At 42.7% G+C, this 15,465-nt stretch overlaps 1 protein-coding gene across 1 annotated transcript; it reads left to right on the top strand.

The window, feature by feature from the left end:
• Positions 1 to 10,310: 10,310 nt before the first annotated feature.
• TMEM169 (transmembrane protein 169) lies at positions 10,311 to 12,739 on the top strand (the record flags this gene model as incomplete). Its single annotated transcript, XM_080622175.1, has 2 exons — positions 10,311 to 10,614; positions 12,117 to 12,739. The coding sequence occupies 2 exons, from the start codon at positions 10,311 to 10,313 to the stop codon at positions 12,737 to 12,739; spliced, it is 927 nt and encodes a 308-aa protein (XP_080478301.1).
• Between the last annotated feature and the right edge of the window lie 2,726 nt (positions 12,740 to 15,465).

The raw sequence follows: 15,465 nt of genomic DNA, 5'->3' as shown, positions 1-15,465 counted from the left end.
TATCCGCGGGTGGGTGGCACCCGGGTCTGTTCCTGTGGGGGAGGGACCGTTGTCCGAGCACCTGAGAGGGGTAGGTTCTTCCTGGTGCTTCGGGGTCGCCTCAGTCTGCTGGAGCCTCGAAGCAAACCAGGCTACCCCCACCCGCGGTCTCGCCTGCTGTACAGGGAGGGGTTGTGGTGGTTTTCTGCACCGTTTCGGGTCACCTTCCGCAGCGACGCGGGAAGACACCGTGAGGAGCAGGGTAACGGAGCCCCAGCCAGGAGGAGACAGCATAATGCTCTAAAAGTGTCATAAATAGCAGAGAAAGCCGCTGGTGTTTCATGGCAAGCACCCGCGGACGGAGAATCCTGTCTCCAGGCATGGGCTTTGTCAGGAAGAGGCTGTGAAGGCTGAGGTGGTGCCGTTTACTTGTCCCTAACATAGCCATTGTGTGCTGATGTGCCTTTACGGGGTTTTGTTTGTTTGTTTTTCCCCACTTAAAATCGCCCTCAGTAAGCTCAGTATTAGTTATTCAGTTGTCACAGAGGACAGACGTTATTTTCCTGTGTATCCCCCAGTGAAGTGACAAAGCATCTTTGTCCATTGCAGGTGATTTTAACCAGCAGCGATGTGCCCAGGAGCATGTGTGCATGTTCAGTATCTTTCCAGGCATCTCCTCTGTCCTTTTCAATAGAAGAGATGTTTGTAATTATATCTCAATTTTGTCCCATTATTTTTGCCTTAGGGGAGATTGTTAATGTGAGAAGAGAGTGAGAAAGTTTTTTTGGTTTTTTGGGGGGTTGTTTTTTGTTGTTGTGTTTTTTGGTTTTTTTTGAAAGACAGATCAAGTGTGAGAATTATTGAATCTATTTTGGATTTCTCATTTGTTAAACAAATTTATTTACTTTTCCCAAAACATGTCCTAAAGTTTAACACTTTAAATCAGAGGCAAATGTAAGATAACATCTTCACCCTGGAGTTCAGTGTGTTTCAAAGGAAGCTGTATACCCTCCATTTAACTGTAGGGAAGAGGATGCATGGAGAAGTTGACAGTGTGTCCAGACTCATTCAGCAAAGGGTGTTAAGACACGAAGATTTCTGCATAGTGACTTAGGCCAGTGAGGCAACCATTAGACAAAGTTGCCTTCCAGGTGGGTTAATGTTTGCAGAATACCTTAATATTTTAAAGCATGGCATTACTTTCTGGAGGCAAAATGTGAAGTACTGTGGGTGACACTGCCACAGATCCCCGTTAACTGTCTCTGGCGGCCCTACATGTCTTAGGCTGTATCACAGTGATCATTAATTAATCGCAGGGAGAAGCACTTATCTGTGCTAGTGAACTAGATCTTCATATTCCAACCTGCCTGCCATTCCAACTGAGCTGCAGATCACCAAGGGAAATCCAGTGGGCCTCTCTGCTCATATGACTTGCTCGATTTCAGTGTTCTTCCTAGGAGCCTTAGCAAATTACTTTTTCTTCCCTATCATAATAGGTAAGTTGCTTGGGTTTTCGAGTTTCTCAGTAGCCATAGAAATGTCATAAGTAAGGGGATGAACACATGAGTTAAGGTTCTATGAGTGATGGGTGGGAGGAGGAAAGGGAAAGGCATAAAGACTGGAGAGCAAGGAGCTGAGAAAAGAAGACATCCAGTCCTTGGCATTCAGTGGACAGTAGCCCCTTCTGGTACAAAATCTATACGCAAAGAACAGGGCTGAGATAACCAATGCTCACAGATGTTTTCAGCAAGGGAATGACTTGCTGTCATATAGGTTGCCTTTGAACCAAGGATTCAAAATGTACCTTTGTGTGAATTGATTTTACTCAAATGGTTGAAATTCAAAATTATTTAAGCTGAAAAGAAGAAAATCCTATTAACTAAAATCAATTTTAATCTTCTCCTATGTTTGTACTTTCTTATTTGCAAATGAACATTTTCTTTTATTAGTATCGTTAAAACATGCTGTTCTGTCACTACACACAGCCGTAGTGGTAAATTCAGCAAGCAGAAGGCTCATATTTATGTTATTCTACAAACTCAATGTTCAGATTCTTAATTTTTATATGTTAGGAAACTGTCCGATTAGGCAGCTGATTTATTTATGTATTTACTCAGTATGTGTCATCTTGCATTTGGAAGAAAATAAATCTGCATTTAAAGCCTCAAAGTCTTAATTTTCATTTTTTGAAGTTAAAAGCACCTGATTCCCCCATTCCTACCCCCTTTTGGTATATCTGTCTCTTAAAACGTTAACCAGTCAAATATCAAAATTACGTTGTTGTGAAAAAGAATTCATCAATAGTTTTTTTTCCAGTTGTCAGCTCCTTCAGATTTGTGGGACTAGCACAAGTCATTTTTCAACATCTACTTTTTTATTTATAAAATTAAAAAGGGGAAAACTAAATTTCCTGAGTTTAAGAGCTCTCAGATTGTGGTCTTGGCTTTGAATGAACTAGTTTGATTTGTCATGATGAATAGGGAACTCTGCATTTTTAAAAGAGGCTACTTTTTGTCAAACACTGATTTTGTGCTTTGCTGACCTATGGCTTAGCTATTGAGCTGATGACATCTACCAGTCCAATATGCTGCCATGCTTTAAAAACCCTGGCAGTGTTACATACTGCAGTAACTCCTTACAGCCTGTTGTCCTTAAGGGCGTCTACTCCCTCCCATAGCTTGTAATCCATGTTGGCAAGGGGAAGGTCCCAGGGTTGTTAAATACCAGCCTGATGTGAGAAAACAGATTGCTCCAAACAGGAGAGAAACTTCTGTGGGATCCAAACCCCAAGAGAGGTATCCCTGGGGCCAGCAGTCTCACAAGGTGAGAGTAGAGGAGGTTTAAGTAAAAGCATTTCAATGCCAGAAATAACTCTTTAATGCCAGAGATGACTTATGACAGAGGGTTTCTGCTAGTTAGCCTTCAGAAAAAATCAAGCTTGCACTCCAGCCTCCTCTGTTTTCCCAGAACCCTACTCTTATGGATGCTTCAGTTTCATATCTTTTCTATGGGATGCCAAATTGCATAAAGTGTAACAACATAATTTCTCCCCGTCTCCCATACCTATTACAAGAAATGCCTGAATTGAGCCAAAACCAAATGAAAATGGGTGTATCTCTTTCCTTACCTTTCTGGACCTTTGTGTGGGATTATGTAGAAGGCCTCTTTGGAAATCCCTGCTACTTTCACCTCCTGACTGTGCATTCTCTCCTGTGGCTGTTTTTCCTTTCATCATATCTCACCAGCATCTAAGTGCCCTTCTGTCTTGTGGCTTCTGGTTTCTATGTCAGAATGCCTGCTGGCCAGCCCTAGCTGACAGTCAAGGCTTTCTGGTTGGTTCATCTCTTCAGATAATTCTCTTCTGGAAGGGTACTTTACTCTCAGTAGTTTCTTGGGGGATTTTAGTCTAAATGGGAGATGATTAGGATTTTCTAACCTTTCATTGTCATCCCTAGGAATTTCATTTCAGTGATTAGAAAAAAGGTGCTACCATTCGAAGCAGAGTTCGTAGTGGTGGAAGATGTAGAATTACCAGCATCAAACACTTTGAAACTGCTATGTAGACAGGTCTTATTTATAATCATACACCCTGCTAATACCGTACTAATAAAACTGAAGCATTCACTTGTCTGCAATTGAAAGTGCTGCATTTTTAATACCCTGGCATCATGGATCTGTGTCTGTACTTGTATCAGATCAAGAGTCCCCTGAGCCAACTAATTCCTGCTGCTGGAGAAACTGTCTAAATATCTTAGATTATATTTACTCTGCAATGCATTAAGCAATCTTGAATCACTCCCAGGGGAATCTTCTAGTTCTCTGTACAGTTTGGCTCATGAGCAACTCCTGGGCTGCAGCCAGGTGTAAGTCTGAAAAAGCTCTGATCTGGAGCCCCCAAATATCATGTCTAAATAAGAACCACAGGATGTGGTCCTTTCCAACCCTAACTATTCTATGATTCTGTGATGTAATTTGGTGGTTGTATTTTTCAGATAATACTTTCCAGACTGGATTTACAATTGACTGTGTTTCCCATTGGGCTGCATGACTGCAACTTCTTGCTCTCTAGTTGCAGGTAATTCTGTGTGTGATCTCTCCTAAGTTTGTCTGAGCAAATCGTTGAGGGTGTTTGATCTTGCCAGCACAGAGCAGGGCAGGAAAGGAGAGGAGAAAGAGATAGTCAGGGATCTTCTGAGTATCAAGGGATGGAAAAAGAGCCTGAGGTGCTAACACAGTTCTAGTTTTCAGGTATTGTAAAGGTCAGGCAACAGTCCAGCGTGTATTAAAACATCCTGGTGAAAGCACTGCATGATTTCCTAAGAAAAGGAGAGAGGTCTTGCAATCCTTCACTGAATTCACCTTCCCACCAGGTCTGTGCTGTTTTGCGTTAGCACAAGTGTTTCACACCCAGCACTGATGCTTCATAGCTCTGCAGTCTTCAGCCATAGCAACTCCCAGTGTTTCTTATTTGTGTGTGTGTTTAGAAGATGTTTTCTCTGTGTGTTTAGAAGGTGTTTTCTCTGAGCTCTGGAAGGAGACGTGAGAGGCTCAAAACTCTGTTTTAATGTACTATATGCTTGCTGTGTTACTATCTTCTTGGCATCTACTTGGATATAGACATTCTACTTGGATGCCTAGAAGAGGCACAACATAGGTTTGATGTGCACAGCAAGCCCCTAGTGTATCTTCCCATCACATATAATATCAGGCCTTCAAACTGAGGATGAATCAGGTATTATACCAATAAAAATAGATGCAACACTTGATTCCAGCTTAAGGGCACTGCAACGGAGGCAGGATGTTGTGCTCAAGTAGGTGGGACTGACTTCTTTTGGCTATTCCTATTGTACAGTGTAATCCATCAGTGACCTGGTGGATGGGGGTAGGAATTACAGTGGGCACCTGCTGTTTCAAGGTGCAGTATGGCCTGCTTTGGCAAATGAAGAAGTGAGGGGTAGAGCAGGGCAACAGGGGAACATGCTGTCTCCACTTTATCATTGAGGTCTTTTTCTTACAAGATACAGAAGTATCTGTTGATTTTATTCAAGATTCATATCTAAACCACTTGGTTTGTTTTGAAGATTTCAAACCAACCTCCATTTCCAAGTCATTTTCGTTTTAAAGCCTTGGTTTTCTTTAAAGGCTAATGTGCAAGTGCCATTCATTGACATTTTTAGCATAGTATAATAAACATAAAGAAACAGGTCTCATCCCTGTGGAGGCAGTGGGAAGCTTTGTGTCCTTTGTCTCAATTTCTCTTTTTTTCTAGCAGTCTGGACAAAAGAGTGGGGAGGGGAGGGAGAGACAGCAGTTCAGGCTTCCACTCTAAAAAAAGGTAGACCAGTACATTTTTGGGATTTTGAAAAAGTTTGTATGCAAAGAAAATCAGGCATTTAATTTAATATAAAATAGAAATGTGCAGCTATTCTTGTATGCTGTTTTCCAGCCTTCAGTAATACTGATTTGCACAGCAGTTATTATTCTGTGACATTTGGAAAAGTTACGAAACAGCAGAGGAAAATAAAAATAACTGATTCATAAACCCAATACTCTATAAAATGTCCTTGACTTTTAAAAAAGTCCTCTGCAAATGTCATCCAGAAACAATTTAGGACACTTTGGAACACCTCTCTCCACTACTTTTTTTGGTTGTTGTTTTGGCTGTATTCGTAGATTACTGTCAGCAAGCGTTTGTGTGTCTCATGGAAAGACACAGGGAGAGGAAGGGGATTGAGCCACCCAGCGTGGCGCTGGGAGCCAGCGAGCCCTTAGTCACACCCAAGTGAGTCTGCACCTGCAGCTTCAGTGATAGTCTGCCTGTGCTGGCCAACACAGGGGGGCCAGCGGGATAGGTCCAGAAGCTGCTCAGCACTGGCACTAATGCCACCTGCTGACAGGCAAGAGCCCTGTGCCAGTTGATAAATCAGAAGGACTGTGCAAACGTGGAACGGTGCTGCTTGCCCGCTCCTCCCTTTGCTTTTAGCACCCTCTGCTTCTCGGGGGATACATGGGGTGGGGTCTCCATTAGCAAACACCCATGAAGTTTTTTGGTGGCATGAATCATCTTACTGCATTATCTCCTCTGTTCCAGTGCTGGGTGCAATCCTCTACTTTTGGCAGTCTAAAAAGTAGTCCTTGAGGTCTACTTCTGCTTGAGTGGACAGAGCATGGTCTTTTTTCTTGTCTCTCTCTCTGACAAATGAAAGTACTTTGAAGCTTGTGGATTAAGCAGGGAGGGAAAGACAGGTGCAATCTGTGAGCTTTACTGTTTGCTTTCTCCTGCCTTGCTGAGATGGCATAGGCAGATGTTTCTCTTTGTGCCTCTTGCTGTTGTTATACAGACACTTCATGAAACCTCATGGTGGGCACTGTTGTGAGGAGTAGTTTTTCTCCCCCTCCTTAAACATTCTTTCCTCCAGGGGTAGCTTCATGGTGAACCTGACGAGGAAATGCATCTGGCTGAAAATAACATTTTATTTTCTTTTAAAATGCGAAAGTGTTATTTACAGTGAGACAAATCACTCTGTCAAGCTTACCTCCAGATGCACAGACTATAGTATGATAGGGAGGGGCTGTTCTTGCCTTCTAACACGTTATTCATCACAGCTTTGAGGGGTTTTTTTGCTACATTCAAGTGGCTGTGTAATAGTTTGAGCTATTTCACCATGAATAGAAGAGGAGGCATACGTCCTCTGTTTCAGCAGGGTATGGTGAGGACATATATGTGAAAGATCATGTGGAGTCATTTAGGTATTGAGGTGTTGAGGGAGCCCTACTGTTTGGCCCTCTCCAAGCATAAGGTCTGAATTAAATGTGCTTTCTTACATAGGTCTTGCCACATGTTTGTAGAGTCTGGGGCTGCATGTCCTGCATTAGAGCAGTGCCTTTTTTTATAACATGATTGGTGACAGACAAATCTGTCCTAAACAGCTGGATGCGTCTGCTACTATCTATTTTCCATGTGTGCAGCCTGCCAGCAGATAACCCCTTTAAAAATTCTAGGGATTGGAAATAGTACTTTGGGTAATAGGCATCCTTAGAAACACACAAATCCCCATGCACAAAATCAGAGGCAGGGTTGGGTGAAGAAGGGATTGGGGATGGGAAGGCTATGGAGTAAAAGGAACAGGCGAAGGAGGATCTATGGTTGGGGATCCCTCTCTCAAGCTGTGTCTCTGGGGTGTATTTCCCCTTATCTCTTTCCCGTTCTGGGTAACTCACAATGCTTCTAAAGCACAGGTTGGTTTTTGTTTCTGCATATAACACCTGCATCATGTGAGTGAAGACACTGCTAGTTCTTCTTACATGTTGTATGTTTTATATGACTATTAAAATAAGAATTGATGGTCCTCACTGCTTACTGACTATGTTTTTTGCTCACATGTCTGCTCTGAGCAGTCATAAAAAGGTTACTTGTGCTGTAGCAGGGATTTAAGATTAAGGATTTTTTTTAGCTTGTGGGAAGGCTCTTCCTTCCTGTCTGTATTCAAGCCAGATAATTTCTCTTCTGTTAGCAGCAGGATCAAGCTGTGAAAACCAATGGGAAAAAGCCTCCTCTGACCTAAATGGTGCAAGGCCAAACTTTTAGGCTCCGGTTTTGTGTGTCAAAGACTAATACTGTCATGGGAAGCATAAGCAGCAGTAGCTTTCCTGCATAGTAACAGAAGACTATGCTTCTAAAAATTCCTCTACAGAGTGTTTTTGCAGAGCCGCCTCCCCAGGGTTCTCCATCTGTTTGCACATAGAGATTAATAACAAATTGTTTGGCTAATAAACTGCTCCCAGCTATCTCTGAAATGTCACCATTTCTTTTCCTTCCCTCCTATGGACAGTTACTAGATTCCTGTCTGCCCCTGTGCTGCCAACATGGGAGACATCACTAGGATTAGATGCACAGCAATTGTCATGTTTCAGCTCCACAGCAAAGCTTTTAAGGAGTGAAGATCTCGGTGTATGTCTGAAAAGAGTTGGTGCTGTGGACAGCTGTGTGGTGCTGAGGGCTGGTCATGTTCTTACAGGACATAAAGAAAAGGAAGAGAGAAAAAATAAACTTCGTGTACACTACTGTGATTTCTGCAAGAGTCCATTTTTTGTTTGCATCTACAGAGAAAATATTCCCAGGAAAAATGAGACTGAGGCTTGAACCTGTCTGATTCACCATCATCCCTGTGGGATGTGGGGCTGATGGTGGTATTTCGAAGTGCTGTGTTCAGCCCTGGACCAGGTGGCAGAGAGTATTCCCAGCTGCTCCATTGGCAGAAACAGATGAGAAAAAATAAACATCTACTGTGAAAGCAGGCTTAATATCAGGAGGAATCTTTTTGCTGTTTGAATCTGACTGCTCCCTAATATAAGCCAGAGGACTTCTCCACATTAATACCTCTTAGGCTGAAATATTGATTACCTGGCAAGATACCCAGTCCAGATTTGGAAGTTTCCAGTTATGGACAGTTCCCCGCAGCCCTCTGTGACATATATCAAATGACACCTACCCACTTTGTTTAAACACCTACCTAACATCTGCCCTGTATTTGTATCTTTCAGCTTTTTATCTTACTGCAGCCACCTCTGCTGGATCAAAGGCATCTCCTTTGCCATGTTTTTGTTTCTGATGTAGACAGACTGGCATCCGATTTTACCTGCTTGTGCTTAAACAGAATAATCTGGGCTCCTTCACTTCTTTATCCCGAGGGCTCTGACCCAGCCACAGCAACAGTGCTGCTTAAGGGCTTGTCCCCCCATTGCCCATTCCTGCTTCTCAGCTCAGGAGCAAGAGAAGACTCTGAACTTCTTCCTTATATCTAACCTGAACTTCCCCTGTTTAAGTTTAAACCCATTACCCCTTGAAAATGGCGGTTATATTTCCCTTTTCCTAGTCATTGGAAACTTCACCTGACTGCTATGATTTTTCAAATATGATGGACAGTGTCTTAGCAACTTCATTCACTAGTTCCTTCAGGACCTGCAGTTGGATTTCAAAACAAACCACCAAAATCTTAAATTTGTGGGAAGCCCAGGACCATACTGCCAAATCTAAAAATGCTCAGCTTTTTTCTAGCATCTGTTAAAAAATTTCCCCAGCACTGTGTGGGCTACAAATTATGATAACTGTGTTTCTTAGTTTCCTGTTAAAGAGATGACTCAGATACTAGGTAGAAGCTTAATTATTGGTCACATGCATTCTTTTAAATGTAAATGTTCAACAGAGCTCTTCAGAGTTGTTAAAACATTATTCAGTGTATTCAAATTTGTACCTAAATACTTCATGAATACTTGGCACAGTCAGTTTCTTAGATGCTATGAAATCTGAGAACCCATAATCCTGCATTTTCCATGTTTATGGAGAAGGCTTTGTCTGCCTTGATGCATGGTTAATTATATGTCTTTTACTTACACAGCTTTCCCATAGATAACAGTGTCACCTTATATTGCTGTTAGTTTTGCTTGAATGAAGAGTACACACTGAGCCCTTATATTTGTTGAAATTATTTGTGAAGATTTTGGTTGTTTTCCCAGCACAATCAGAAAATTTTGCTGTGTTTTCCAATTCCACCTCCAGGGAAGTAATCTTTTGCTTTAAATTCACTGTATATGCTATATTTTTAAGATTTGACAGCACTACATAATGCTAAATTGGCATGGTTTGAACCATCATTCATTTTGACATCATTTGGTTGCTTTTTGTAATATCCTTGCAATGGTTGAAAGACATTCAAAATGAGAAAGGCTGGCACTAATATAGCTGTTGTAATGCAGGGTGAGCTCAGTGTTCCTGCTGCAGTTGTTTCTCACCTAGGCAAGTCTTTTAAATCAGTCAACTTCTTTTTCATCTGTGGTTTCATTTCTTCATTCTCATGCAAGTGGGCCAAAACTGTTGTCTTCTTTTTACTTCCAGCATTGCAGAGGAATGTTAAATTCACCCAGTAAGCTGTGCTTGTTTAATCTCTTCTTATAAATGTTAATACTCTTTCCTTTTCCAGTAGCTTTGGTTTCTTATGTGTAAAATTGGAACATGGGAATCAGGATTAGGTGATATTACAAAACATGTATCCATGTAATAAAATTGATGTTCAGGACAGTAATAAGTATCTTCAGATGACATTTAAACCAGATGGAAGTAACCTTTTACAGGAAAATTCTGCCATTTTTTTCTACTTGATAACAAAAAACCCCACTGTTTCAGCCTTCTCTCTTATTTTAGGCTGGGAATGGAGTGCATAGTTTGGATGCCAGCAGTGAGACATCTTACCAAAACAAAGAATCCTTGGCACTGTTTCTGATCAATGACTTCAAAGTGCAGGAGCTGTTAAATTGGAAACGAGTGCTGCAAGATGCCAAGTGAGGTGCTTGAAAGCAGCAGTGGGATGGAGGAGACCATGCAGAAAGAGAGCAAGTCTGGAAGCCGAAGTCCTCGCTGCGGCTCCATGAGAAGGGCTGTGGCAACCACTGTCACTTTTGATGGGGAAGCCACTATGGACCGGAGGAAAAAGAAGAAGAAAGAGCCCCGTCCTGAGTCAATAATAGTGTATCGGTCAGAGAATGAGAATAAGGTGGAAGAAGAACAGGCAGATGAAGAAGGAGGGGAGAAGGGCTCTGAGGAAGGCTCCAAGTTCCTGGGTCAGTCCACGGCAGATGGTATGTATTCCTGGGAGCACTCACTTTTTGTAAACTTTCTTTGATGCCAGCATGCACTAAGGTCAAATGGAAGTGACTGTGGGACCAAACCTCTTACCCTCAAGTCTGCAGGCAAGGACAGCTTGAGTTCATACATGAAAACGTTGTGAAATAAAAAGCATTACAGGCTGAGCTGGGTTGTCTCCTGCAGTTCATTGCAGAGGTTGGTTGTTGCTGCACTCTTAGTTTTAAATGTATGTGCTAATTGGAGTTGATCCAGAAAAATGCTGTAAGGGTGTGCTTTAAGCCAATGATGCTGTGATCAAGCCCCTCTCCATACCTGAAACAACTGCCTGTTAAGTGAAAGGATGGAAGCAGATGGGTTTAGTGGCTCTACCCATGATAGGGAGTTTTACTCATTATCTAGGATTTGCTGTTGCCTTCTGTTTGCATATTCTCAGCACAGCTTCCTCATTAAGAGTGATTATTTGCAAGGTCATCGTAGGGCATGTTGGAGCAACTTTCACTTCTGGTGTCTGTCTTGGATCCCCTTGTAGGGAAGAAGTGTAGGAGGCAGGTCCTATGGCTAATCCTCTTGTGAAACAGCATGCAGGCTGAGAGGGGCATAAATGTGAATACATACTCCAGATCCATCAGCTGCACCGGACTCTCCCATGATCCCAGCCTCTATCCTCAGGACTTATCTGCTGCCTTCTTATTTTTGTGGGCCACTTCAAACTGCTCAGCCTCCTTTTAGTAGCCTCTGAAGACCTCCTCCTGAACTAGTCAGATTTAAGACAAAGAGGAAGCATATTTTAGCCCCTTTATGGGGCCCCTTTATGGCTAGTACTACTGCAGGGACCATCCTAAACCAGTGTCGCTTGGAAGCCAAAGCAGTCTGTGACTTTTAACACACATTCCAGCACTTACCTTTTTGGTATCTTTGTTGATGCCTTAAAACGTAAATATAATTATATGAGAATTTTTAAGTGTTTTCTAGACTTTGAAAATAATTTTGGATTGAGACACAGTGCAGATGTAAAGTGAAATATTAGCTATTCTATTACATACCTATATACTATAGCTATATAATATAACTCCATGTGTGGATGTGCTTGTTCCAGAACAGAAGTTTTAATCATACTTATCTAATTCACCCCAAGTGTCCACACTGTTCAGGAATAAATATACGAGGATACCAGAGAAAATAGGCATATGATTTTTGATTCATTCACTCCATCTCATCTCTTTCTCATATACTCCTGCAGCACTTTTCCTTCACACATTTTCCCTAGTGCAGATGCTGGAGTCTTCTTCCTTGTGGTTTCTGTATTCTGGAATTTTTTCTTCTCCCACTGTAGCTCTTCTTCCATTTTCTTCTATAATAATCTTCTTTATACTGCATTGCTTCTTGCATTCCATCTTTTTAAAATCTGTTACTCCATATGCATTATCTAATTGTCTTTGGGGTCGTTGGGGATTTACACAATAAATCTAACGTAGATGAGTTTATCTGTTTGTAGGTGTCTGGAACATGCCTTCAGACAGCCGATACGTGACCTTGACTGGAACAATCACCAGGGGAAAGAAGAAAGGTCAGATGGTGGACATCCATGTCACACTAACGGACAAAGAGCTGCAGGAACTCGCTAAGTCAAAGGAACCTCCTAAAGAGGATGTACCTGAGAAGAAGAAGAAATGTGATGTTGGGCTAGACAGAGGACCCCACATTGTCCTCTGGACCATCATTTGCCTCCCCATCATTTTTGTAGTGTCCTTTGTGGTTTCATTCTACTATGGAACCATTACATGGTATAACATCTTCTTGGTGTACAACGAAGAGAGGACCTTCTGGCATAAAATCACCTTTTGTCCTTTTCTGATCATCTTCTACCCAATTATAATTATGGTTGTGTCTTTTTCCCTAGGCCTGTACTCGGCTGTGGCTCAGGTAGCATGGTCCTTTGGGTACTGGTGGCATGCTGTCAGGGATATGGAGAAGGGCTTCTGTGGCTGGCTCTGCAGCAAGCTGGGTTTGGAAGATTGTTCTCCATACAGCATTGTTGAGCTGCTAGATTCTGATAATATCTCAGGTAGTCTCTCTGGCAAGAGCTCTGCACAGGGGGTTGAGACCTCGGCAGTCTAAGCCTTTGTCCTGGCTGACTATTTTGGTCATATGTGAGTGGTTTTATCTAAAAAAACAACACGCTGAATTTTTATATATATATATTTAAACACAAACTTAATGAAAAAAATATTGGGCTGGGAGTGTTCTTTAAATGTCACAGAATACAAGTGTGCTAGTTTTACATGGTCTGGGTGGGGAGGTGCATGGCTCCCCAAGGATTTGCCATCTGTTTTAGCTAATTACAACTTCTAGGAATGGTGAGAAAATCCAGGTCTGTGGTGCTCACGCTGTTTGTAGCACAGCAGAGAGACTTGCTGAAAAATTCACTTCCGTAAAGTTAGGCTTTCTTTTTCAGGAGTAGGACATAACAGTGACCCATTGACCCCCTGAAAAGAAGTCCATACTCAGGAGATGAACTTCAGGAGATAAGAACCCATTCAGAGGTGAAGGCTAAATCGCAAATCATGTGATGTTCCTGCAGTTTTCCTAAAAAGGGTCCTTTTCCAGTCCTTCCAACAAGTGCAGCAAACATTCCAGGTAGCTAACTGCTTAGACGCTGTCAGAGCAAAAAAAGACCTGGTCTTTCTCTGAGAGAGGACAGCACACCTTCCAAGAAAGGCACATGAACTCTACACTGAAATGCACCCATCACATGGTGGAAAGACTTGCTTTGTAATGTGGTGCATGGGGACTGACGAGCCTATCACCAAGCACCCCCAGGTGCACAGATAGGTGCTTAGGACACACCTGCATTTGGTTTCTTGATAGGTGCACTGCTAGGGAAGAATAGGCTATGAGAGTTATATGCAGGGTGCAGTGCCAAAGGTTGCATTTATAGGGAAGAAACACCTGCTCTGAGGAAGCATGATCAGTTTCCATGTCACTGCAATGCAGGTGTGGGCTGGCAGCACCTATATTTAGGTAGGTGGGATTAGAATCATAGAATCAGCTAGGTTGGAAAAGACCTTTAAGATTATCAAGTCAAACCATTACCCCAGAACTGCCAAAACCACCACTAAACCATATCAAATGTTGAAGGTGCTTGGGATGGGAAGGTCTCACTGAAACAGTTGTTCTGTTTTTGAAATTGCTCTTATGAAAGAGCTGCTGGACCTTCCCTTTCAGAACAGGGACATCCATGAGCCCACGTTTGTTAGCGCCAGTGCAAATGCATTAGTGCCTCAGCTCTGGAAATCTCCATCTCCCACACACTTCCTGTGTAATTATGTGGAAGAGCAGTGGACTATACATCCTCCTCCCGTCATGTCTCATTTTTAGAGTTGATTTCCCTCCTTTGGGACTTTGCATGGCATCTTAATGGGCTCCCAGACCAGGCTGAGGTGGCCACTTTAAAACGATGTCTAGCAGAAAAGTTGTCTCTTTAAAAAGATGACTAGCAGACAACTTCATTTTCTGTTTGAGCCTTAGGAGGACTAGAGGAAAATGAGAGAGGCGTAATAGATTCTAATGGGGACTGAATTACACATCTGAAACATGATTAATTTTCTGAGTGCTCCAGTTCAGCTGGTGCTGCTAGAAGGTCTGGCTCAGCCCCAACCCAGAGGAGCCCACCATTTGCATGTGTGTAGGTAGATCATTCGTAGCATGCAGTTACGCTGCACAGTCACTCATGTCTGTACAGGTGTTTCACTTCCCCAGTTTCCCTACCAGAGGTGGAGCTGCTTTAGTTTTAGGATGGTAGAGAAGCATTCAGAAGCTGGATTTCACAGGAACTAATGTTTTGTGTTGATTCTAAGGATGAGCTCAAGATTCCACTGACTGACTGTCCTGGTTAGACATTTGGGAACTGGTGATGTATAAACAAGTCTGCTGATCCTCTAGGCCTGACACATAAATAAGTAAAGTCCTTGCTGCATCTTTGGTCTGTCCCCTTCTGGGAGGTCCAGCCAAAGCAGCCTCTGAGTGCTGTCTTGAGAATTAGCAGTATGAATAGTTACAGCCAATAGTGGATAGCTAAATATCAAAAGCAGGTTTGGCCCCACACTTTACTGGCAAAGTGGAGGTGCTCCGTGGGGACAGGTACAGCCAGGCTGTATTTGCTGCCTGCTGATGCACAGCTTTCAGTTTTTACTGGCTAAATCTTTAAAGCAATGACCAACTTTCAGAAAACCAAACCAAAAATAACCAGTATAAAATAGACCCCAACTTAGTGGCAGGTAATTCAGTGGGGTTCAAAGAAGCTGACTTATGTTTTGGACCAGTTCAACCAGTGAAATGCCTTTCACATGGCTGTTTCAATCAGGCTTGATATGCCTCTGAATTGATAGAGAAGCTGAGGATCAGTCATGCCTGCACTGGCAGTTTGTAGTGACCCAGCACAGCCACTCTGCCTTCTTCCACATGAAAATCACAGGCTCCCACATGGCCAGAGGGTGGGAAGAAGTGATGCTTAACAAGCATTAATGGGAAGGCAGGCCTGTTGGCAAGTGTTCTCACGCTTTGCCTAGAGGGACACTGCAGGCATGAAAGGACTGGATTGTGTATCTTGGCCCCAACATGCAGCAAACAAGTGGGTTTGGGGGAAGGATGGCTGGCAAATGTGCGTTGCTGCAGAGGGAGAAAACCCAATTCAGCTGTCACTGCCAAACAGCAGCTGTTCAAGGCTAGACGAAAGGCTGGGGTCAGAGCACAAAGAGTCTTCATCTTACAGAGGGCTTGAATGATAAATACTAGCTCATTACAAAATACAGCCATGTGAAATGTTGGCTGAGCTGCAGGATTAG

This window comes from Psittacula echo, assembly GCF_963264785.1.
Source record: "Psittacula echo genome assembly, chromosome: 6".
NCBI classification, from domain to species: domain Eukaryota; kingdom Metazoa; phylum Chordata; class Aves; order Psittaciformes; family Psittacidae; genus Psittacula; species Psittacula echo.
This window is presented reverse-complemented; position numbering and strand designations above follow the sequence as displayed.